Below are 26822 nucleotides of genomic sequence, written 5' to 3' on the forward strand. Positions count from 1 at the left end.
CTTTGAGCCATGCAACCATTTCCCAAGTGAAGTCTCTTTGCATCTGAGCTACTAATTTGAGGTCCACTAGCCAGATCCTCGAAGTTGCAAGGCATCCCCACAGGTAGTGGGTCGAACTCCCTCTGTGTGGCAGAAGCATCTACCATCTACCCGCATCTGCTCTAACTAGGGACCGATGGGCAGTCCCCCATGAGCCAACCGTCAAAAGATATGGGAGACAGCCTCTTAAAGAACCTCTTGCTCAACCTAGTGGTCTCAAGCTAGTCCAAAGCCGAGGCTAGAAATGGAAGACAATCTCTTGAGGAACCTCTTGCTTAACCTAGTGTCTTGTTGAAGATATATGCTTTTGAATCTAAAGAAAATGCACCACTCGTCCTACCATTGTTGAACTAGCAGTTTCTATGGCTAACTACATGTTTGGTCATGGAGCCCGTGCATGTTCCAATTGACCACACTCCAACTCATGGGGAAGGGGTTGTAGTGAATAAGGTTCACCTATGGCTGATAGCCTGCTCTTGAGAATCAGACCTTTGTGACTTCTAAGGGGATTTGGAGGGAGAGTAATCTATGTCTATGCACCTACGTACCAAGGTCGCGACTGGCTCAATATCAACCTTCCATGCCCATACAACATGAAGAAAATATCGACTCCAAAAATCTTAGCTCACTGCTACAACAGCCAGCAGTCCTGTGAGCACTACTTGGGGCGACAAGTGAATCACTCCAACTGCTAAACCGAAGCCTGGCCTCTCTAGGGAAAAGTCGAGCAGAAAATGAGTAGAAGCCCATACTTGGGCCACAAGTCCACCCCCTCCAATCATTCATCATTTTTATAGCCGCTCATCCATCACGGCATTGAACTTCTCGGTGGACTTGTTTTGTAGGAGACCTCTTGGGTAAGAGGAGGGTAAGAGTCTACACTTTTTGTAGGAACCTCAAGGGTGGGACCTATTTTGTAGGAGACCTTTTGGGCAAGAGTTTCTACACTTTTGGGAGGGACCTCTTGGTTCTCTATACTTTTTGGAGGGATCTTAAAAATTTTAGGCTTTTACTCTCTCTCTCTCTCTCTCTCTCTCTCTCTCTCTCTCTCTCTGCCCTCGCAGCTCCCTCCGCCCCTCTGCCCTCACAGTTCCTCCCCTCCACCTGCACCCCAGCTACCTCTACTCCTCCACCTCTGTAGCCTTGCTCGCCCTTGCCTAGCGCCGCCTGCGCTTGCTCCGCTCCTGCTTTGTTTGCCCCCCCCATGCAGCTAGCCTAGCCACTGTGCATCTCTAGCCTACCCACCGTGTAGCTAGCCTACGCCCCCTCCCCTCGCATAGCTAATCTACCCTACCCTCGTGCAGCTAACCTACCTTGCCCCCCCGTGTAGTAGCTAACCTACCCCCCCCGCATAGTAGCGTGCTCTTGATGCTGCTTTTTGTGTAGTTGCCCCCGGCCCCCCTTTGACCTCTACATCAAACCACCCCCTGATGCCTCTTCATCGAATCCCCCCCTGCCTCTTCATCGACCACCCCCCCCTTGTCGAGCAGGCCCACGGTCCCAGCCTCCCACCATGGGGGGGGCCCTCATGTTCCTGCTTCTACTCCTGCACTAGGACTTGTACAGGAGAACTAGAAGTCAGTCCAAGATTCAAAATTCAAGAAATGGGAAAGGGAGAACGAGATAAAGTGATGGACAAAACCAAGACAGACGATAAAAAACTCAGCAAACACAACTGAAACTCGAGGATGTGAACATGCGCCACAATCGAAGCAAACTTCAGGTTGACAACAAAGCAAAGGCGGGATCCATCTCAGCCTCAACTTCAGCCTCAGTCTCTGCTTCTACTTCTACTTCAACCCCCACTTCAGCTTCAGTTTCAGTTTTAGCCCCTGCTGCATCCTCATCTTCAGTTTCAGCCTCAGTTTCAACTGCAACCCCTACATCCCCAGCTATAGTTTTTGCCAGTGACATACCCATGACATCGCCCTCTTCCCTCTCCCCTGGGATAGGGGGGTTGTCACAAATTTCATCCCTCCCTTTCTCTGCCATTACAGCTCTCTCATTGCTTATGACACCTACTTTGGACTTGTCATACACTGCTCACCATTACACCTAAACCTTTCTCTCCCCTCTCCCTCTCAGTTAGCCTCCGCTCCCACACCTAGTTGGGATTGCCTCATCCATGCCATTGACCTCTCCATATCTTACCTAGCTCACCTCGGTCACCACCCACTATTTGGCCTCATCCTCATACTTTTGTGCCACAGCCCTTCCAGTTTCAACTAGAGCACGAATGAGCTGACCCACTAGAGACCTAGGAGACCTTATTTGTGGAGGTACACAGTGTCTGTGCACGCGAGATGGAGCTGACACGCTTCACACATCGCTTCACCCAGTTCTAGCATTGCGTCATACAGGAGCACCAGGCTTGTGCCATTTGGGAGTAGGATGATCTCATTCAAGGACTTAGATAGGATATCTCATAGCTCCGGTTGGAGGTCGCAGCCATACGCATAGTCCGAGGGAGCACTCCAGTTGTTGAGGCACAGATTGCGAACATGCAATCTATAATTGAGGAGACTTCTTGATGGGTCGACGTGGCCAAACAAGAACCTGCAAAAGCAACCATTTCGGCTACCCTCATGGAGTAGTAGTAGAGAGCCGGTAAGGCTCTCAACATCAGAGTTCGTGGGATCCCGTGAATTGAGGCTACAACAATGATAGATGCAACGGTTTTCATGGCCACTAATCTGGGTGTAGATGAATACATGATCGAGAGGCCATGGTGGATGGGGAGAGACCCCAACCAAGAGCAGCCCCTGACCATACGGTTCCATGATGCTCAGGCACGACTTTCGGCTTTACGATGGAAGTCAGTCCTACGAGATCAGCCATAGCAATCTCCATGGACAAGGACCTCACCCCCCTAGAAGTTGAGGAGAGGTGCTCTCTGTTGCAGTAGCAGGATCAAGCCCGCAAGGATGGAAAGTGGGCAGTGGTGTGAGATGAATGACTTCTGATAGGCCCTCGTCGGGCATCAGACCCCCCTCCCACATAGGGAGGCGGGGTCTATGAGACTTAGATCTCCGAGACCCTATCCCGTACCATTTGGAACTATAATGGTACCTTATGGTCAGAACTAGCGAACTTCTTGAAAATCTTATACAGGTCTTTTACACACAGACACATCCCAGAGCGCCCACTACTAGTAGTTAGCAAGTACACATGGGGGTCTGATTACAAAGATAAGACGAGGGACACAGGGGGAGTACGAGGGTCAGGAGGTGTTATAGTAGGAGTTCTTTATAGATCCACCCTTTTGGGGACCTTATTAGTAGAGCAGAGAGATGCACATTCAGGGTTTCTTTGGATCCAGTTTTAACACATGGACAGCCGGGATTTGTTTGTTATAGTATGCTACTTCCCTCTCGAGACCTCCCACTTTTTAGAGATATTCGAGATGAGGTTGAGACATCTCCATTTATAGCTCTTTATCAGTCCATTGTTGACTTCTCAAGCCACGAAGAAGTCCTCCTAGTTGGGGACTTCATGTGAGGACAGGAGCCTGTCAGGTACCACTCCTCGTTTGCAGGGATGATTCCATTCTATTGCCATACATTGACCTTGAGGGAGCAGGTATGCTATGGGTTTTGGTTGACAGGCGAGGCCCCCGATCACATCTTATGGGCAGGCCATATTGGATCTAGGCAAGATGCATGCTCTCATTATTTATAATGGTCTTGATAGATGGCCCGCCTTAGGTGGTCTCACATGCTTTCCACATGGGGGGGGCTCTAGCATTATTGATTACATCATGGGAACCTGTGCCTTCACATCTTGCATCACTGATTTTATTGTAGAACCTCTTTCTCCAGGGGCTAATCATGCCTACCTATTCTTATGTATTTTAACTCCTTGTCGCAGAGCACCTTCCACCCCACAGATTCCTTACTTCACCTATCATGACATATGCTTCAACCACGATCTCTTACCTATTTACTCAGGTCTTTTGTACATACTTCTCACTTATATTGACTTCATATCCCTACTATTAGAGGACCGCGCTGCCCTGATCAATACATGAGGCTACCATTCACACTTTCCCTCACACCCTCGCTCCACCCACCCACGACCACCTTGGACCGTACCTTGTAATAGTTGGTATGATGATGAGTGTAAGTCTTTACGCCGTCAACTCAAATTCGAAACCAAAAACAATCTTTTGAACGAACCAGAGATGCTATGTGAGTATTGTCCATAGGTACATAGAAAGAAACTAGATTTGGTTTGCCAGAATGAGGAGGAACTACTGAACATTTTGTTTAGCAACATCTCTAAGGACTTTTGGCAAAGATTCCTAGAGGTACGGCCCCCGTCACCACTCATTGACACTCAGGTTTGGTATGACTATGCACGCACACTTTATGATATCCCAAATCAGCCAGTTCATGACCTCTCACATATGCCACACCCCACATCCTACACACTCTTCAATAGGGGAGGAGTGAAGGATGCCGTAATGAAACTTCATAATGGCCTATCGAAGGATCATAAGGGGCTATGCATTGAGTTCATTACATATGGGATTAACCTCCTAGCCCCGATCTTACCAAAGATCTTTAATGAAGCTGTTTGTTTGGGGTTTCCACACACCTGGACCATTAACACTATTTCACCCATCCACAAGGCAGGGAATCCCATGAGCTAGAGAATTACAGGACCATTATGATTGGACATGTCATGTCTAAGATTTATGCATCAGCGCTTGAATCTAAGGTCAGTCAATTTGCAGAGTGTCTAGGACTTAGAGCAGCCGGACATGCTAGTTTTTGACGTGATCATGGAACCATGGATGACGTTCTCACACTCAAGTGTATCATCGAGGAGGCGAGGGCACAGAAGCTGAGGGTTTACTGTTGCTTTGTGGACTTCCACCCTATTTCCACAAAGCATTTGGTATGGTTTCAAGAGCCTGCCTCCTGTGACACCCACAGGATTTGGGTTATGACCAGGAGATCATTTGGGCTATCATGGCACTTTACAAGAGAGTCTCAGGCAAAGTCCGTATGTTGTTGACTTCCTATGTATGATCATGAATTTACTAGTTGGGATCGCTATAGTTTCATTGAGGAAATGAGTTCATCAGTCATTGATCAATTCGAAGGGGGACCCAAACCATATGATGACTTGTTCGTATAAAACTTAGCTATGGACCGTGCATTGGCTTTTCATGTGGCTCACCCCTCTACCCATTTGGTGAAATAATATGTGGCCACGATAATGTATCTAGCCCTTGTTCCTTTAGTGGCTGGGCTCATCAAGCCAATAAAGTCTATGACTCATTTCTCAAAGGGCTGATCGGTGAATATTCCTGTTAGGGGCATCATGTCCGCTTTATGTGGGATTTGCACTCTTTGGTAGGGATCGCATCGCTTGATAAACTCAGTTGCATCTCTAAAGAGAGTTTGCCACCATATACCTGCCTGCAACACTTTACATGCCGTAACATCAGTGGCGAATTGAGCGCCTGCTATCCTAGAATGTGCTTCTTTGAGCACATTGATGTATTCGTGCTCACACACACATCTTTGCATGATGCCTCCCTTGCCCATGCGGTATAGTTGGCTTGCAATTAGCTGATATGGTGCTACGTCCTTGATGAGTTTGTGGGCTCTGCCCCTCTTGAGGGCTTTATCTTGCGGCAACCCGTTTGCCAAGTAGTGGTCTATTTCGGCTACCCACTTCAGAATTATGTATTTGAGGAATAGGGGAGCATATTGGAGGTTATCATCGACTCTCGTTGGAGCCTCCCCATTGGGAACCCTTGAGAGGTGAGGACATGGGTCTTCCCTTTACGTACCGCGACTGTGAAGTCAAGCTCCAAGAGGATTAGCATCCACCTTATGATGCATCCCGTCATGCAAGGCTTGTTAATCAAATACAGTAAGGCTTGATGATCTACAAAAAAGATGAACTTGTTGGCTAACAAGTAATGCCTGAACTTCTTAACTGCATAGACCATGGCCAGGCCTTTCCTCTCTATTGTCGTGTAATTAACCTCGGCATCATTTAATTGTTGACTAGCAAAGTACACTTGGTCCTCTAGGTTGTACTCCCCTAGTTGTGCTAACACACATCCGATGGCAAAGTTTGAGGCATCTATGTGGACATGGAATATTAGATTCCAATCCGAGGCCTGCAATACTGATGCTGTGGCCAGAGAAATATATTGATTGGAAATAGTATTGCATGCGCACGTACAAAGACTAGTAGGCAGTGATAAAAAAGGGGTTAGCTTAGGGTCTTGGCACAACCAGGAAATGCAATTATGGAGGACTAAGAGTTCTCCTATAACTGTACCAAAGAAGGATAGATATGAAGCTCATTGTGAACTTTCTTTGGTGTAAAAGAGAAATCATCGAGTAATCCAGAAGCGAGGTGGAGGCAATGCTTGAGCCCCCTATGATGTTGCAAGATTCCATCCTATGATATCTGGGAGTGCCTCTTCCTATGATGGACTTAATGAATTCTACCTTCTTGATGAAAAGAGATGAGGTGAGTTACATCGAGACCTCTTGAGCAAGACAAATCCATAGAACACAATGTAGCTTGCAACCCTAGTAACGTGGTGATGGGCTCTTCAAACTAGCCAACATCCTTGAGATCTTGCCTTAGTTCTCCTTTTGTCACCAAGAACATCAATAGATACAAACTTGGAGTCCAAGTTGTCCTACCCTAGAGCATAATAAGGATTTGAGTCTAGATGTAGAAGAAGTCTCATCTCTTTATTGCTTGAAACAAGCCTCCTAATAAATGAATGCCCCAATTGATGCATTTCTACATGACCTTATTTTTCAGACCTCATCTAGAAATCCCTAATTATATATATACTAAAAAAGTTAGAGCATTGTTGGTATCCTTCTTTATGTGGAAGATTTCTTGCAAAATCATGCATAGAACTGCTCATTAAGCATCAAATGCATTCAAAGTTTTCAAAGTGCTATTTGAAAATCAAATGGTCCCCCGTTTTTTTACATTCTATTGATTTTCAAAAACATGCACTTAAAGGAAAAATATCATGCATTGAATGCATTCAAAGAGTTCAAAGCCCTTTTTCAAAATGAGATGGTATATCTTTTTGAAGAAATTAAATCCATAGGTTGCAAATGGGTTTGCTAAATTAAGGCTCACTAGGATTGAACAATTGATAAATATAAAAAATGTACTTGACAATCACCCAACTAGATGTTTGCTTTTCATCAATTGGTGTGCAGAATGCCAAAAAACCTCATCTTGATGCAAGAAGGCTTGTTAGGTATCTCAAATACATGAGATTATGATACTCAAATAGCATAGATCATCAACTAATTGATGCAGAATGCTCATCTTGATGCAAGAAGGGGTTCTTAGATATCTCAAGGATACACGAGATTATGGATACTCAAATAGCTAATGATCCAACTTTTATGGCCATACATTTTAGATCTATAGTGAAATAGATAGCGTCTTACATAATCTCTCAATATGTTACATGTAGCATTAGATTTGTAGTGCTATAGATAGCATCTTAGGTAACCTCTCAATGTGTTACATGTAATATTAGATATGTATTTGTGGTAGTTTGCTATCGTTATGGTAAATAAACATACCAACATTGCAATAGGTTATCTATATAGAGTCTATATATGGTGATAACAACAAACTGGCTTGAGGTGATGTTATGCTTTTCTATCACTCACCCTTTTTTAGATGGCTTCAACTGTCATGATTCTGAATCCAAGTATTTGACACACTCCTTGCTTTTACAACTGATGCACTAATTGTAGATTGTATAAGCTATACATTTGATATAATGCATCTTTGAAGGCGTTGTTGCACATGTGAACTCAAGATTCGCACACAATATGAAAGTGGTTAAAACATCCACGTTTAAGAATATTTATTACTCTCATTAAAAAGGTTGTTCTTTGGTGTGTAATAGATCTTAGATCTTGATATTTCATGGATAAAATTTATAGCATTTTTTCCTATGTCTCCTTGAGAGTAGAGACAAAGCTCTATCTAAATTCTCTTTCCCTAGAGCATCATTGAGGCTCTCACATGGCTAAACTAAAAAAAGCTCCTTGTTAGATTCTCTTTCCTTAAAGCATCGTAAAGGATCTCATATCACCAAAACACAAACATGACTTCAATACATTGGAGAGCACAAACTCATCAAGTATGAAAAGAAGGACAATACAATTCCCCCTGGGCCCCCTTTTCATCCCCTTTGTGCCCCTCTAGATGCGTGGGTTATGTGCACTCATGTAAGGCATTTGGAATATTATTGAATTAAAGCACCAAGAGATGAGAATAAAGTGGACAAAGAATTCCCTCTTCCATGAAAAGAAGATATGGAAAAACATAGCTCATTGAGCCAAAATATCATGGGCTTTTGAAGTACTCTCAACAATAGAGTTTTGCCCACGGTTGAAAATATATTCAAACACAAAATTTGATTATGTGACAGATTAAGTGGAAATCTCTCCATTATTCATCATCTAATCCATCCTCTACACTCAAGTCATCAAACATGCTAGTAAAAAGTAGTTGAATCGAATAAAACTTAGCACAATTATGCTTGATGTACAAATCAAGCACAACACCAATTATGCATGACATATAAATCAAACATAGTAGGAATTAGCTTGACATATATATCAAACACAACATCAAGCATACAAGCACTATTAGTATTGATTGGAAACAACCCACCATAACATCAAGCATATAAGCATAACATATATATCAAACACTCTTAAGTAATTTCAGTAACATCTTCACACATGGTTATCATAAACTTTGGTATTATTTTCAAAACTTTGTTTAAAGCATGAACATCCTCCAAGATGGACACCGATGACAAGATTCCAAAGAAGGAGGAAACTAGAAGCATTAAATGGTTAGGCATCAAGTACGAATAGTAGCGACAAGGAGTTTTAGACCTCGAATTATTTGAAGGGAAAGATCTTGAACCACCTCAAGGGAGACGTGTAACAAGAAAAACACAGAGGATAATGAGTAAAAACAATAACATCAATCTTATCAAAAATTTTAAAAATAGTCATTCTAATGTTGTTTCAACATCTTCTAATAACTTCCAAAAAAAAAAAACTTTCTTATGTGAAAAAACCCTTCAAGATAGTCTTGAGACATGAGTGAAATGAAATTGGCCAAAGCTTGCAGTGTACGTACTCTTTAATAGTATGGATACCTCATCCGTGGGCCAACTCCATTATATTGCCTTGTAATGGTGTCCCATGCTAATAGAATAATGTCTTGGTCATTTCAAAATAAAAGTGCAATACGTGAAGCATAACCAAGTTCAAACTCTATACGTAAAAATGGTAATTTAAATCCATCAATCCTTGTTTCACATCCCATAGCATCTTTTTTTAACTAGGGGAGTACTTGGATGGAAATTTTGGTAGATTTTACGTTCATCTAGCTAGCCATACTTCTCAGTTTTAGCTAAGGTGTATGTACTTGGTTAGTGCTGGCATTGTACTCACGTCCCATTGCCTCACATGCTCCTCTCACATGTATATACAAATACCCACACATGGGCAAGAGAGAGAGAGAGAGAGAGAGAGAGAGCATGTGCACATGTGTTGGAAAAATATAAACACAAGTATTCTATCTATGAACAAGTACTTTAAATTTTGAAAAAAGCGTGATGTAGATACATGCATAAAATTACACTTTTAATTATACATGAGATTGTTTTGCAGTGTCATTGAGAACACACATCGTGGATATTTGTTGAGATTGATGATAAAAATCCACTTTCACATAGTCTTAGCTAATTCATAGTGCTTTATATTAAGAGAAATAATTCTAAGCTTATTTCAAAAAAAAATTCAATTGTTAGAAATCTAACTAAAAGTACGATGTTAGTAGCATTCCTTTTTAGAAGATCTCAATACATCACTTTGTTTAATAGATTACTTCAGTAGGTCTTTTGCCATTTTATAACAAGCATGTTGCGCATCACTTCACGTACCCATATTTTTAAAGAATGGAAAAGTGATAATTTCAACAAAGGAAGATGCGACTTTCTTTCTATGTATTCACGTACGCCCTATATTCAAGTAAAGCATTGAGAATGTCAAGTAATACACTAATTTACTCTTATGATATTGGGCAAGCTTGTGTGCCTTAGAGCTTTTCATTCTAATCGATTTCACATTATAGTTTGCCAGAAGGATTTGTTAAAATGCATGGTTTATATTGATGATATAATAAGCAGTTTGTAATAAATTGTCTTTAAGGCCACCATGTTCTAAATTGGCTCACACTTGACAAGATGTTACGTTGTACCATTCGAAAGCAAATGCTTGTGTGCCTAGTATAAAGTAGGCGATAGTGGTATCATAAATTAGAGACATTTGATTCCACAAGATAAGTAAACTAGAGGCTCTAAAGAAGCTTCTCCTAGGAGAGATTATAAAATTGATAGTTGAGCAAAGAGCAACATTAATTTATTTCTACATATTGGATTCTTAGTCTTAGCAGATTGCATAAGGTACCTTTTCTATAGAAATTTTAAGAGAGTACTTATATGAGTTTATGGCTTTGTATCTTAAAAGACACTAGAGACATAGTATACGCAAGAGGCAATTATATTCATTTGGAAATTCATAGAGATATTGATCTAGTTAACGAATGTTGAGGGGAAGGTTCACACTATCATGAAACAAACTCCATCATTATTTGCGAGAGCAAGAAATCCAAAAGCAAAATATTTAGATGAATGCTTCAAAGTAAGCGCATATGCAACTTAATCGGCCAAGGAATTAGTTACCCTTTTGTGGTGGTAACTAATTGCCAAAAGGTATGTTGACAATCAACCTTACAAGTGGAATAACCTCTCCACTTGAACAACAATTTATGGCAATGGTGTTAACTTATGTGAGGCTGCAAGATTCACCCTAAGTAATATTGATTGGGGGGATACTTGTTGCTTGAAATCCTCCTCCTCTCTTAACCCAAGCAACTATGTTGAAGCCAAGAATAGGTAGATGCCATTTTCAAAGATATTTACATACGTTGGTGGGAAGGTGGGATGCATGAAGGGCATGGGTGGTAAAGGATAGTTAGAAATGGGGAGGGTATGAATCTTAAGAGAATGGCATGAGGTTGGAAGTTAAGTCCTAACTCATTGAGATGGAAGCTCATCCAAAGGAGGTGGTCAAATAGAAAAGGAGGGCAAATAAATGTAAGGGGACAACTCGATGTGAGGACAAAGGTAAGTGGGAATGGGGGCAAGCAAATGAAGACAATGTTGACATGAGGGAAAGTATCAAGGATGTCTATGCACACATTTGGTGGGGGCCAAGGGAGTGGAAGAGGTATCCAGTAAGGGCAAGGAAGTGCTGATTCGGACTTTTAGTGAAGTGGAAGACGATAAAAGCTCATCTAAAGGAGGTGGTCAAATAGAAAAGAATGCGACGGAGGAGCGGAAGAGACGAGATTAACATGGTTGATCAGAGTAATTGAGGCAAATGACTATGATGCATAAGTGAAAGTTACTAGATGATAATAGGACCACTATATGTGATAGACATGAAGATTTATAATATGATATGATAGAACACAAAAACCAAACTTGTGTTGATCGACACGAGTTCTTATATTATTATAGAGAAGTCAAGTCGAGAATACGTACGGTGTACCCCCGGGCTCTTGCCACGTCAGGGGGAACACAAACTGACCGCCGGGCGGGGCCCGCAGAGGTGGCAGGCAGCCGTGCGGCCAAGTTGGCACGGCCCTCGGCGCGGGGAAGGACAAAGGCCCTCGTGGCAAGGACGGTGGGCCAATGGCAACCTGCCAGGTCAAAGAACGGGTGGTGGGGCCCACGGGAAGGTGGCGCTTTTTCCGACGTGGGGGCGCCAAGCTGGCGGGGAAGGATGATGTGGCGGCGAGGGAGCGCCGTACGGTACGGTGGAGGGGTGACGTGGCGGCCGTGTGGGGCTGTGTGTATATGTACGTGGACGTATAAAAATTGTTATTATTTTAAAAATTATATAATTCGTGTGTGTACGATATGTAGGTCGTCGTCTTCTTCTTCTTCTTCAATCGAGCTCCGCTTTTCGACTTTTTGAAGCTCTCGCTCGGTCTCTGCAAAAATCTGCATTCTTTTGCTTCGCCATCGCCGTCTTACCCCCGTTCCCCTCGCAAAATCGACCGTCTTTGTACCAGTTTTGCGCAGCTTCCACGGTTCCTTCCACCCCTCCCAGAATTCCTGCCTCCCTAGCCTTTGCCGCTTGCACAACAAGTCTCCTGCTCCTTTCCGCCTTAGCCCTCTTTCATGTAGCTGTTAACGGCCCCATTGAGCTCCTTTGCGCGCAGAAACGGGTGAAAGAGCACGAGATTGATCGCAGAGAAGGGCGAACGACAAGGCCCACGGTGTAGAAGGTTCGCCGTTAGTTTCCCGGCATCGATGTAGCCACAGGGGAGGTGGAACAAAAGGCACGGAGCAAGGACTCTATAGCTCGTGCCTGGGGCGAGAGCTCCAGCGTCCGGATCCGCAGCCGTGCGGTGTCGGTTTTTGGGCTGTCCTGTCTGATGAATACGGTGAGTTTGTCTCGCAGACACGGGTAGGGAGATGGTCGAAAGGTGAAGGGAAGGAGGGCGACATAGCTTTTCGTGAAGAGAGTGCAATCGAACATGCCAGCAGCGATTTCATTGGCGGGTGCCTTCGTCTTGGAGCGGACGGTGAAAGGAAGCAGGCAAAGAAAGGAGATGGCTGAAAGGTGAAGGTAAAGGCAAAGCAACGCAAAGGCCAGGCCGCCGTTTAGAGGCCCGATCTGCGAGGCTGCGACCCAATCTATCGGCAGCAGCTTGGAGTGTTTTCACCTACAGCCCCTTTTATATGGGTTCTTCGTCTGCACGTCATTCCGCACACAGGTTCTTCCTCTCTCTTGAAGCTTTCATGTTCCAGGTTCTGGGTTCTTTCGTCTTAAGATTTGCACCTCTCGCCCTCCTCTCTACCCCTGCCCAACCAGCACGATTGTGCTCAGTTTACAGTCTGCCCCTCTTACTACCCTGCCGTTCATGTCAACTTCTGGTTGCCCATAATGAATTGGCAGCTGCTAAAGGTTCTGGGTGGATGATACGCTTGGGAACTTGCATTTCCAGATCTTGCCGACCTTGATTGCGTCTACACCGAGTTTTCCGCTGCAGGCTGTTGCGCAGGTCCCTTTTAAATTACGCCTGGCTGGAAGTTGAGGAGGAACTGGAACTTGTCTCCGAACAGTATTCGTGGTTGAACTTAAGAAGTTCCAGAACTCCGTCTGAGACGACATAGTTCAGTTCAGGATGGAGGGTGATATGTGTCCTCAGGTGGCGGTTTATGATAGCTATAACTGTGGCGGTCCGCCTTTTTATCAATATCAGTTCTTCCCAGGCAGAGGTTGTGAAGGCAAGTATGGAGTCAAGCAGGTTCCCCTTCCTGGACGGTTGAACCTCAATTCTGATAACTCTTATATGTCTAACAGCGAGCACAATCTGAACCGTGAGGCTGGTAAGCAGATTAGATCTGGAGATTGGGAGGGTTTCTCATTTATGAGAAGCCCTGATGCTGAAAACGGTTCTAGTGCAGGGGATCCTGTGAAGAGTCGTGAGAGTGAGGGGATGGAAAAGATCAACCCTTCAGATTTGAGGCTTGATTCTTCCGATAACCAGTCTGATGTCAGTGCAGCTGACTCCCACCATTTTGCAGATCTCGGTACATTAGAACATAAAAGAAAACCGACCCTATTCAGTAATGGCAGCCCCACTGATCACGCTGGTTCAATAAATGGACATGACTGTCTTGATGAGGATGCTGGAAGCTTGTCTCTCAAACTTTGTCCAGGTTCATATTCTTACATGGACGATGCACGCAACCCGAAGCGCTACCGTTCCTCTTCCCCTGGAAGCCAATTTCCTGCCTGTCAAGTGGATGATTGCCATGCAGATCTGAAGCATGCAAAGGACTATCATAGACGACACAAAGTGTGTGAGACACATTCTAAGACGCCTCAGTCGCTTGTTCACGGTCTTATGCAACGATTCTGTCAGCAATGCAGTAGGTGAGCGCAGCATTCTGTTTGATTTTGTTGCTGATTTGGAGTCGTCAAGTTTTCTACGGATCACTCAATCTTTCTCTGGTCTGCAGATTTCATCCTCTACCAGAATTCGATGAGGGTAAGAGAAGTTGCCGAAGGAGATTGGCCGGACATAACAAGCGAAGGCGGAAGCCCCATGCTGACCTTGCTGCTAATGGCGTACCTTTGCCTGATGCTGTTAGAGGCTCTGAATTGCTAAGCATGGTTGCTATCCTGTCTCAACTTCAAAGTAAGACTCTGAATGCCAGTGTTGCCAGTATGGCCAGCATTGTTTATTACTCTCTTTGGTTGCATTTCCTTGGGGAAATGTAGACCTACGATTAGGAGAAATTTATTAGCTGTGTTTAAGCTTCCTGATTCTTTCCAGTTTTGATAGAAACTTCTGCAGGTTGGTTTCTATCATTGTTTGTCTTTGGACTGTCAAGCTCCTGAAGTCATGTCAAAACATGAAACATCGGAATATGAAGAATGAGTTTTGCTTAATGCCACAGCTTGCATGTCGCTTGTCCTGAAAGAGGTGGTTTTGGCATGCTGTAGATCTAAGTATGTAACAGTTATTGTTGCTTCTGCAGCGTCAAAGGCAAAAGAGAGGCTTGACATCTCTAGTAAGGAACAGGATTTTATCTTGCAGTGTCTTAAGAAACCAGATTCATTCCTGCCTTTGTCCACAGCTTTGGCTAGAGATGCAGCACCAGCTGCACATCAAGCTCCTCTTCAAGCCCTGCCTGGATTGCAGAGGTCAGGCCAAGAATCTCAGGCAGCACTTCTTACTGCTTTAGCAAGCCTGCCACCTGAGGCACTCTTATCTGTGCTGCGGAATAGTCTGGCTTCCCAATTTTCACCAACTCAGGGTAAGGTGCAGCACCCGCATATATCTCAGCAGCCCCCACGCAATGATAAGAACATCACCCCCCTGTTCTCACATGGTATGAGCAGCGGAGAGGAACCGCGCAAAGCATCTAATGGCACTGTGGAGCGCTCAAATATACAATTTGCCCACCCGTTTTCTTTTTCTGAGCTGGCAGCCAGGCCAACTGGCCATTCAAATCCTTCAGAGTGGTCGTCAAGGCCAATGCTTACAAGGCAATACTTAGGGCCTGCAGGTTCCCACTGTATGGAAGGTGATTCTGGATGTATTACTGCCAGCAAATGTGCTGGGGCTCCTGCCGAGCAAATTCTTTTCCCAGATCATGGTGGCAATGGGGTCAGGAATGGAATAACTTCTAGGATAAATGGGGCAGTTCGTCACTCAGAATCAATGGAAAGGCTCCTGTTTGTGGATGGCTCAGACAATCGGACATGTCGGCGAGAGCTGGGCCAAAATCATGTTTCTGATCCGCCTGGTCGGGAGCCAAGTGATGGTCAAGATTCTGGATCAGACCAATCACCTGCAAGCACTAGCTCAGATTGGCAGGTGAGTTTGGTTTTGTATCTAAACTCCTCATCATTCGACAACTTTGAAAAGATACATTTAAGTGAGATTTCCACACTTAAAAGAGTACGTCACTCATTGGTTCCTCTTTCTTTGAGCTCAGCTTTGTATGCTTTTTACAATGGGGTTGATTAGGAAGAAATTTTCCTAGGATAAAGTTCTGCTGTTGTATGGTTTTTTGAGATTGGCTGACAAGCAAAGATGTATTGAAGATTAGCTTTATATGACATTGTGGACAGGAGCTGAATCGACGCATTATCTTTAAGCTTTTTGATAAGAAAAGTTTGGAAGACTTTCCTCAACACTATCGTGCAGAGGTACAGAGTTTCTGCTCAAGACTTATATCGCACAGTGATCGATGACTCATTAACCTCACTTTAACGTAAAGTCTAGATCAAGGCTAAGGCTTATATGATAATTTGCCTGTGGCAAAAGAAGGAAAAATTCCTAGACATTGCGGGTCGTTTGAAGCACCAAAACGTTTTGAAACGTTTCCAGCATTCCATTAAGCCAATGAAGTGTGTGTCACCGTTCACGGAGACTGAGCACTTGAGTTTCCTCACCACTGTTGATTCTTCGAGTAGGCTCTGCTGATGTATGTATACAGGATCTGCAAGCACCAGTTGTTCAGGTAGCTTCACGGTGGATGTCCAAAGAAAACAAAGCATCTCCTTCCTGTTCTGTCCTTGGATGGAAATGGATTGTGCTTGTCAGAATTTTTTTGTAAATACCAAAGCATAAAACTAATGCCAATAGGGCTATGGTTAGATACAAATATATTTGCAAAGAAAGCAGAAAATTTGTGTGAGCTGTGTGCAGTCGTGTTTGATTTTGTCATGAAATTAATTTTCTTGAAAGCGGGCTTTGTCGTGAATCTTAACAATCTGATTTAAAGGATGGGCTTGTTGATGATTGAAGGGAGGCTTTGAAGTCAATCACGCACCAGGGGCATGTCTTTAGTACAACATTTGTAGCTGTGGGGAATTGCTTGGTTAGTGAATTAGTTTTATATTGTATCTAAAAATGGTCCTGGCCTAAATGGTCGACCATGTCATGGGGACATTTTTTCACGTCAGAAGTGAGCATCTTCAGAGCAAACTTTCTGTTTAGGAAGGTCGTGATTTGATTAGTATCGTTTAGGCTTTTGGCAGATAGGTGAGTGGTTAGCCATTGCTCCCACAAGCCTGGAGCTCTATTTGCGACCAGGGTGCATTTTACTCACGGTATTTCTAACAATGCCACAGCTTCATTGGGAACAGGTATTGCATTGATTGTGCAGTACTTCTGCTTGGGTTTTACTTTTAATCTCACATGCTTGAGACTCTCTTAACTTGTTTTTTCTTTCTTGATCTTCTCATTTGGCTGCAGCTGGTGGCGAACCTGCAAGGAAGTCTGCAAAGACTCTTGAGATATTCACAGTATGACTTGTGGACAAAGGGTAGAATCGTAGTGCAAGTTGAACGGCAGAGGGCACTCATTGTTGATGGTAATAATGGTAGTGCTTAGTCATTTTCTTATTCTGAAGACTATTTGTACACCCTCTTATCCCATTTTGGCATCATTGCAGGTAAAATAAAAAATATCAAATGCTTGAGATCAAACGGTCCTATCTTGAAGTCTGTTCGGCCATTGGCTGTTGTAGCTGGTGAAAAGGCTACGTTGGTTGTAACTGGACACAATCTGGCTCCCCAAACAAAGTGAGTTTAGAGAAGTACTGGGCATTTCAATGTATCTTTTAGTGTGCTCATTTATATGCCTATTATTTAGGAGATTCACTCATCCTTGTATTCATGTCTGTTGGGTTTTGATATGTATTATGGATATGATATGCTGTATAGGATTTTGTGCGTATATCATGGAAGATATGTGCTATATGAATTGCCCGTGGTGGGGATCAAGGATATGCATGCAAATCGCGATTCAGGGAATCCTGAGAGTGGAGAATCTGACAGGCAACTGCATAGACTGCATTTTCCTGGTGGACCTGCCAATGTTTTGGGTCGCTGTTTTGTTGAGGTAAGCTGGCAATCCAGGAGCTCTCTGTCAATGTGTTAGCATTTTGCTGTCCAAACTTTTGCTCTCTGATCCCACAATTGTTCATGAATTTCAGCTGATTTAATAGAATGACTCTCTCTCTCTCTCTCTCTCTCTCTCTCTCACACACACACACACACACACACACACACAGAGGTTAGTTTTGGTACATGTGGCCTGATGTTAAAAAATTTCTTCTTCTCTTCATCTCTCTCTCTCTCTCTCTCTCTCTCTCTCTCTCTCTCTCTCTCTCGCACACAGGGTAGTTTTGGTACATGTACCGGAGAGAATGAGCTGCATGATACGTACAGCACCGTACAAAAGGGATGTACCTGCAAAGTTTGTCACTTTACTTTGCACCCATTTGGTGAAACTTTGCCGTGCCCCTTTCTCCACTCCTGTGCAAGCATCTTCCCCACTTTCATTGACGGTGTCCTTTGCCCTTTCTTCTCAGCCCATGTTTGCTAGTTGCTGCCCCTTCCTTGAGCAACAGTTTTGCTGCCCCCTTCACTCCCCCCCCCCCCTCTCTCTCTCTCTCTCTCTCTCTCTCTCTCTCTCCCCCCCCCCCCCCTTCGCTAGGGTTGCTCAAGTAGACATGCAAGAATGAACAAGAAAGCAAGCAAAGCAAGAAAATCTATGAAAAGTAGCAAGAAGCTAGAAACCATTTTTTGGCTTTTGCTTTGGTAATTGGTTATAATTTAAATAATTATGCGAACATAAAATAGAAAAAATAAATAAGAAATAATAATAATTGTATGGATTAAACATTTATTTAGATAAAAATGTTTTCCTTGTGACCCCCTCTATCTATGCATATAATAATCAAACATTTAGGCCTAGAACAAATATTTTTTCCTAAGCTTGCTAGGGACATAAATTGTGCTAGATAGCTTAGATTCAACAGAACATGAAATCTAGGTTTAAGTCTAGATGTGCACTATCTAGTGTGCCATTGGATTATCAATGTAAACTTGTGGAATCTCAATAGATAAGTGGTTCTAGAGATTACTTTTTCCTCATGAGGAGAGACTAAAATGAAAATGTTTAGACTTCACAAGCAGTTGTAGCTTGAATGAAGAGATTTTGGACTACCTTTTGATTAGCCTTCTCCTCTAGTGCTAGCCTTCATCATGGCTGAGTCTGCCCTTCAACTCCGGAGTGCCGACAGAAACTCAGTACGAAGACTTTGTATAAATGGATGCTCAAGTATGTGTGGGTGTGTGGATTTGTATGTGAGAGCATATTTTTATACTATGGTCTACACCCACTGCTGGGCGCTGATGACGTCAGTGGGGATGTCATAGTAGCTAGTCCCTGCTATGCATGATGGAGTTTATGGTTTTCAACCTTGTGAGTGACTCTCATGAGATTGAAACTGCACTATGTTGTGTTTTTAGAGGATGAGTTTGGGAATGTTCCTGGATTCATCTAGGTATATGCTTCTGCCGTATAGCGGACATGCAAATTTCACCTTGTGAAGTTTTCGTCCAAGTTGCGGCCTGCTGGTATTGTGATAATTCTTTCTATCTTAAATGGTGCGTTGCCCTATCAGCTAGATTTAGATTTAGATGCTCATTGAGGAGAGACTAAAATGAAAATGTTTAGACTTCACAAGCAGTTGTAGCTTGAATGAAGAGATTTTGGACTACCTTTTGATTAGCCTTCTCCTTTAGTGCTAGCCTTCATCATGGTTGAGTCTGCCCTTCACCTCCGGAGTGTCGACAGAAACTCAGTACGAAGACTTCATATAAATGGATGCTCAAGTATGTGTGGGTGTGTGGATTTGTATGTGAGAGCATATTTTTATACTATGGTCTACACCCACTGTTGGGCGCTGATGACGTTAGTGGGGATGTCATAGTAGCTAGTCCCTGCTATGCATGATGGAGTTTATGGTTTTCAACCTTGTGAGTGACTCTCATGAGATTGAAAGTGCACTATGTTGTGTTTTTAGAGGATGAGTTTGGGAATGTTCCTGGATTCATCTAGGTATATTACTTTTCCTCATGACATTGACCTTGTCACCCAAGCATTATTGCCTAACATGCCAAAGTTCGCTCCCAAGGAACATGGAGTTGGAACTTATTGAAGAGTGTAAAAACCCTAGTGAATACACGAATTGCGCATCTATAATAAGTTTATAATAAGTTTAGGAGGGTGATGCTCTTAGGAGCGGTGTTGGCTTAGGAAGTTAAGAAGTAAAGATAATGGTCATGCGTAGTCTTGTAGGACACATAGTAAAGTCAGTACTAAGTAGATTTATATGTGTTCTTAGGGCACATTTTCTAGTAGTATCAGAGCAAGCAATCCTAGCTTGGGAGGTGGGCAATTAAGATATAGATGCACGTAGTGCTTGTGGTAAAGGAAAGAATTATCAATGATTACATCTAGTTGATAGCTATGTGCGATAGTGCATCGACAGAGCAATCTTCGTGGCTTGCATTTATCAATACTTGGTTGTTGGTAGATGGATACATCTGTTGAATGTCACATCATGGTGAGCGAGTTAATAGTAGTGATGTGATGTGCACGTGAATTGCAGCCATGCAAAGTATGTAAGAGATTGCATTATCGATGCATCATCGATGAATCTCTTTGTTTGGCATTGCATTATCTATGAATCTTTGTCAAGTATTCCATTAGTGGCTTGCCATTGTCAATACTTGGCTGTTGGTAGATGGATACACCTGTTGAATGTCACATCATGGTGAGTGAGTTAATAGTAGTGATGTGATGTGCACATGAATTGCAGCCATGCAAAGTATGTAAGAGATTGCATTATCGATGCATCATCGATGAATCTCTCTGTTTGGCATTGCATTATCTATGAATCTTTGTCAATTCCATTTTTGATAAATCTCTTTGTTAGGTAGGTGTTTGGATGAAGGTTGGTTTGGGTGATCTCGCTTATATGTCACCAATGTGATGCAATCGTACATTGCTTGAATTAATTGTGAATCGACAATTCACGTGGATTCTTGATGGTAAAGGAATCCTCATAGTATGCCAAGAAAAAGCATATTGTATGACACAATTGTGTGCTAATTGTGTGATGCCTTGTTTGCTTGATCAAGCGAATCCTTGTTGATGAGTGGATCGTTGCATAAGTGGGTCCCTATCGGTAACAAAAGGTTGTCGCATAAGCCAATTATCTTAAAAGGCAAGTCAGATTCTCCCTTGTAGACAAGAGTTTCTATTGCAAGTATTTTGGCATATGGGAGACTATCGGAATACTTGATAGTATAAGTGGTTAATATTAGATGACTTTGTGACTAAACTCTTGCTGAAAAGCCTTTGTTTTGATTGCAAATTTTGCTATACTTGTAAGTCAAAGCTGGCAAAAGTGCAGACAGGCAAGGATAATGGAAAGGAGTTGCTAGGATCTTCTGTACCTTTGCCCACTACCCTTTCTTCATGACTTTGGGATCAGTTGCTTGGCTTTCCCTTTCAAGTCCTTGTGTTTTTTGAGAGGCATGACTCTTGTTGGGCTTTCTCGATTCGGCGGCACCTAGTTGATTCATGCTCTTTGGATGATGTTCCAGCCTCACCCTTCAGAGCGGTGCATGATTCTATGAATAGTTTTTTCCATACGTTACCATACGCATACATCATACGAGTATGGAAGTATGATTGGAGTATGGTTCAGCCCCTACGGTTGAAACATACGTGACCCTAATTTTACTCAAAAACATTTAGAAAGATATACATTGTACACATTACATTGACATAGAGCTACAAACTTTCTCCAGAGCCCAGAGTCATTTGGAATCTAGATTCTGATACATAGTGTCAATGATAGATCAATACTACACCAAACATCATGATCAAAGGTAGTAGGTAGTAGAAACTTGGAAGTAGGTACTACACCAAAACATCAAAGGCAAAACATCATAGAAGAAAAGGCTGTCACAGCTCGGAAATACATCTGAAAATTGAAATGCATCACGATTCACAACCGATGAGGCTCAAGCCTCAAGCTGCAGCCTGCATCCTCATCCTCATTTTCATTCTCTTGCTCATCCTCATCCTCATCCTCATCCTCATCATCATTTGCATCAGTGCCATCCTCCTCATCCTTCTCCTCCTTGAGACCATCCTTGAGGCCAACCACAGCCAAAGTTGGCCAATAGTGTACGGAGTACGGATTAGAATAGTGCTAAACATGTGTTTTCCAAGGTTTGGCTAGGCACAAAATCGATCCCCCCTCCCAAACAAAAGAACCCCACCCGGGCCCCCCTCACACACACACAACAAAAAAACCAAACCACACCCAAAAAACAAAACCCTGCCTATTTATTTATTTATTATTTTATTTTTTTTAAAAACTCGTACGGAACGCGTATGAAAAAACGTCCGTATGCGTACGGATGCAACTATGATTCTATGGATTAGCATTTCAGCATGGCATTTCTGGAGAGCAAGATGCACAGAGGCCTTGATCATTCTGAGGTCCTCCCCTCACACTTTGGCCAGTATTTGGACAAAATACTATACATATGTCGATGGCCACTTTGATGAGCATGTAGGGGTCCTCCGGCTGCCTTTGCTAGGAGGGTTACTTACAGAGAGGCCCCACTTTCTTCTTGGAGTCTACTACAAGGTTGAGATGGCATTTTCAGCCTCAAGCTTGGTTGCTTTCTAGGTCTTTTTGAGGAGCTTCTTTGGCCCCCATTGAGGCCTTAATTTCATGCACTACATGTTGTATTTCCACTTTAAACTTATATAGTTTGAATTTTACAAAAACTATATTTTACAATTTGGGTTTGTTTGCCTATTGTTTGCTTTGTTGCCACCATGCAATCTTCTCACATACTTAGAGTTAGTGTTGAGCGTGCTTTTGATAAGGTAAGCCAAATACTAAATGCAGAGCGAAATGTATACAATGCCCAATGTCGTGAACCATTGGAGAGGGACCTTGAGCTTCTTGAGCTCAATGGTGATTTGGATGGTATTTCTTACAACGAGTTTTGAAAGCTCGAGAATGGAGTTGGATGTTTAAAAAACGACTCTGTAACTGTGTCAGTGATGCATCATGGTGAGAGCAATTATGTTTTGAGTGGTCACAGCAGTGCAATAAAGAGTTTGGTCAAACCACCCTTATTTAATGGAGAGAGAAATCAACATAAAGATACTCTTTATACTTTCTTCACAAGTGACAAGGTTCTCGTAGGTGAAATCTAGCTGCAAGTTATAAATCTAGTTTGTCTTTAGGCAGCAAAATCTATAGTGGTGGGTGAACTTTCATGATGATAAGCAAGCTACCTGGTTGGTATTAGAGGTGGTCTTTGTGAAAGAATTCCTACAAAATTGGACCGAAAAAACGACAGGAAGAGTGGGTTCCTTTGGGCTTGGGGAAGACCCCATTGAATCAATAAATTTCAAGATATCGTGAGGCCATTTTTAAGCTAGAAGAACTCACCAAATTTCAAAGATTAGTGGGTTTTATATGTGGTTTGAAAGAACAAGAGAGCCATGGGAAGCACGGATTCTATTGGTATGGGGAAGACCCCATGGGCCATTGCATCAATATATTGCACGGTATCGCGAGGCTGTTCTTAAGTTAGAGACCTTACTGGTTTTATGTGCGGCCTGAATCATGATTATAAGTTGAGGAACGAGTAGATTTGATTAGATGTATGATGAGTTTGTAGCAAAATCTAAAACTTTATTAAAAGTCAGACCTTTCAGTCTGAAAAGCTTGGAAAGCCTTCAAGAGAAAAGAAAATGTTAAGTCCTCAGGCTCTTAGAAAGTACACATGATAGATACATGTGCGCATGTGTGTGTGTGTGTGTGAGAGAGAGAGAGAGAGAGAGAGAGAGATTATAGCATGTATCAAAGTTATGTCAAGTTGCTGATTGAAGTGCTGATTCACAGAGAGAGAGAGAGAGAGAGAGAGAGAGAGAGAGAGAGAGAGAGATTATTGCATGCATCAAAGTTATATCAAGTTGCTGATTCACAGAGAGAGAGAGAGAGAGAGAGAGAGAGAGAGAGATTATGCATACATCAAAGTAATCTCAAGTTGCTGATTGAAGTGCTGATTTGTTCTTGCAGGTAGAACATGATCTTTTAGGCAACGTTTTACCTGTGATTGTGGCTGATAGTGCAATCTGTGCAGAGCTCCGCACTCTTGAACAGGAGCTTGATTCAGCTTGTTCAGGGAGGCCGGGACGCAGTGATGGTTACCTGTCTGATGGATATTATGTTGATAAGAAGGCAGAAGCAATTAGCTTTTTACACGAATTGGGCTGGGTTTTCCAGAGAAGTTACTCATCATTGAGTCCTCCCTCCTGTCTGGATTTAGATGCTCTGCGTCAGTTAAATCTGTCTCGATTCAAAGCACTCTTAAACTATGCAGTATTGCATGATTGGTGTGCGGTGGTGAAAAAGCTTCTAGATTTGCTCTTTAGCTTCAATGTGAAAGAAAATGATGACTCATGTGAAGAGGCACTACAAGTCTTGTCAGAGGTGAACCTTGTTCATCAAGCAGTAAAGAGGAAGTGTAGGTTGATGGTGGAGCTGCTGCTGCAGTATACAGCATGTGTGGACAAACCTAAAGACCAGAGTATTTTCACGCCAATTATGAAGGGGCCAGCTGGGTTTACACCGCTTCACATTGCTGCAAGCATATCAAATGCGGAAGATATTGTCGATGCACTCACAAATGACCCCTGCGAGGTATGAATAGTTGGTTGCTTCAAGGACTGCTTATGCAACAAGTAGTCACATTCGGCTTCAAAATTCATGACTTTGGCTCCGTGTTGTGTTTTTACATATACAATCATGCAGTTTGTATGCACTATGGGAATGTGCAAGTAATACAGCTTTGTTATTTTGAGTACATGCACTGAGGAGTGATTTGCATGGATGGAAAGATAGTCCTGATGATCTAGGGCTACCACATAAATGGCATGCTTTGAATTTGCAGATAGTGTGCTTACTGTGTGTGATGAGAAATAAAATTCTGTCCTTGTGTAATTGTGATGTATATGCCTGAAATGTTTGGAGTCCTTGATGTTCTGCCGTTTATAATGTATGAGTCTGCAGGTCGGCTTGAACGGATGGAAACATCTTTGCGATTCTTCAGGGAGGACACCTGAATGGCATGCTCTAAATAGTGGGAATCGCTCTTATATCCAACTGGTTGACAAGAAGCTAAAGAGTAAAGGGTCTCCGTGTGTGAGTATTACAATATCGGATCTACCAACAAAAGTTGTACAGAGCACCACAGAGGGCAAGAATTTAAGTTCTGAAAGGGTCAGGCAGACTGTAGATCTGAAAAAAATAGTGGCTGAGCTTTCAAGGTTTCTCAGGGAACCAACACCACGTCCTCATGTCTGTAGAGAGTGTACTACAGGATCAAGGTTACGGCACCGTTCTGGGGCATCTGGCACAAATGGGAAAATGTTTAGGCCATCAATGATGATGATGGTTGCAATCGCCACTTTGTGTGCAACTGTTGCCCTTCTTTTGAAGGGTCCTCCCGATTTGGAGAGTATCTGTTACTCCTTGAAGTGGGAGGCTATCATGTATGGATCTGTTTGAATTCCTGACTCCTCACTTTACCCTTTGAGACACACAAGAGGATTTTCAGAGCTCGTGCAGATATGTACATACGTGTTGGTGTCTTCATCCTATTCTTTTGTTGTTTTTTCCTCTTCAAGAGAAAGCAAGGCCCACACCGGCAGCTAGGTAAACAGCAGGCCCTAAAACTGGGGTTCTTGTCAAGAGCCTTTGTGAAAGACTTCTACCTGTGAGATTTATCCATGGGCCAATAACACTGAAGCATACAAAATTAACTGACACTGCTTCTGGGAGTCGTAGTTATCAATATCATGGTGTATATTGCTACATCAACCAAGGCATAGTGGACAAGGATTGTATCATTGTAAATTGGTTCATGTTCTGTTTCCTCATTGAAAAACCTAACATGTGTATATTGCTACAATGACCAAGGCATATTGGACAAGGGTTATATCCTTGTAAATTGGTTCAATTGACCTGGAAAGGTCCTGAATTGTATTATGGTACCAGGAGTACAGTTATAGTACAGTGGCTAACAAATAAGAACAAATGTTGGCGTTAGTGTTATAAATTCATCTCTGCAGATGCAAAGTTGACCCTCCCTCCCTCCCCCTCCATCACAAGTGGGTCCTTCACTGTCTTTTGCAGTTTGTCAGCTCTTCTCTAAATTGAAACTAGATCCTCCCCTTAAAAGCACTGGGAGGAAGGAAGGATCCCATGAGAAGCTATGCAAAAGAGAAGGAAGTTCTAATGCAAGTGATGTGTATAATTATTCGAAGCAAGAAATAAATTCTGATTGGCAGCTGGGCACTCATTGGAGTGCTATGCAACTTAATTTTGGAAGGTTAGTGACAGTGACTGTAATAATGGAAACATGACACAAGTTCTCATTTTTATATCAAGACACAAGTTCTCATTATTACAGCGACTGTATAATGGAAACAAGACAAGTTCTCCAAATTTTCATGACATTTCAAAACCCCAAACAATATGGAACCAAATATATAAGCCCCAGAAAATCCCTTGATCAGTGTTTAAAAAATGATAGTAGCTGTTATATAAAGTGTTAAATAGCTCAAGTATTATTGAAAGGCATAACATCATTAATTTGTAAAACCAATGTTTAATTGGTTTCTTTGAACATTTTTCCCAAAACATATATGATTGTATTAGACAACTTAATGCGTCTTTCTCCTTAAATTTTTATTTGTACAATTTATACGAGGGTTGTGCACAAGTAGGGGGACTTGAGGTGAGGAGCATATTTTAGGATGATGGCAGTCAATGAATATGGCTTGGGAGATGTGAATATACATTGTTAGACCAACATTATTCTCATTTATGCCTAGGGCCTATGTGTGATATTGCCAATTAGTTAAGGTTGCTGATTTGGTCTTGAATTGGAGGGAAAAAGGATTGTACTAGTTAACATGGTCTTAGTACAACCTTGATCCCATATAAGCATAGAGGCTAGTGCAATTCCCTCTCTTGCTTATTGGAAACCTTCCTCATGTTGCAATCCCCTCGCTCTCTCTCCAAAGCATTGCTTTTGCCATTCTTGTTTTTTGGTTCCCTCGCTTCCCTTTTGAAAATCCATGTCATGGTACAATCCCTTCGCTCTCAAGCATTAGTTGTGCATTTATTCTTTCTTTGTGAAGCTTCAATGGCTTCTTCCCATTATTGTCCTCATAGCATTACATGT

General features: G+C 42.6%; 1 protein-coding gene across 1 annotated transcript; it reads left to right on the forward strand.

Moving 5' to 3' along the window:
• The first annotated feature begins 12099 nt into the window (after positions 1–12099).
• Positions 12100–26084, forward strand: LOC147882847 (squamosa promoter-binding-like protein 1). The gene is made up of 11 exons (XM_087401129.1): positions 12100–12930; positions 13162–14096; positions 14183–14361; positions 14705–15546; positions 15804–15881; positions 16716–16823; positions 16933–17050; positions 17132–17261; positions 17403–17580; positions 23651–24274; positions 24644–26084. Exons 2-11 carry the CDS (start codon positions 13342–13344, stop codon positions 25139–25141), a joined length of 3510 nt encoding a protein of 1169 aa, XP_087257255.1. The 5' UTR covers positions 12100–12930; positions 13162–13341; the 3' UTR covers positions 25142–26084.
• The last annotated feature ends 738 nt before the right edge of the window (positions 26085–26822 follow it).

This window comes from Dipteris shenzhenensis, chromosome 29 (assembly GCF_047967505.1).
Source record: "Dipteris shenzhenensis isolate YYH24624 ecotype China chromosome 29, Dip_SZ_1.0, whole genome shotgun sequence".
In the NCBI taxonomy this organism is placed as follows: domain Eukaryota; kingdom Viridiplantae; phylum Streptophyta; class Polypodiopsida; order Gleicheniales; family Dipteridaceae; genus Dipteris; species Dipteris shenzhenensis.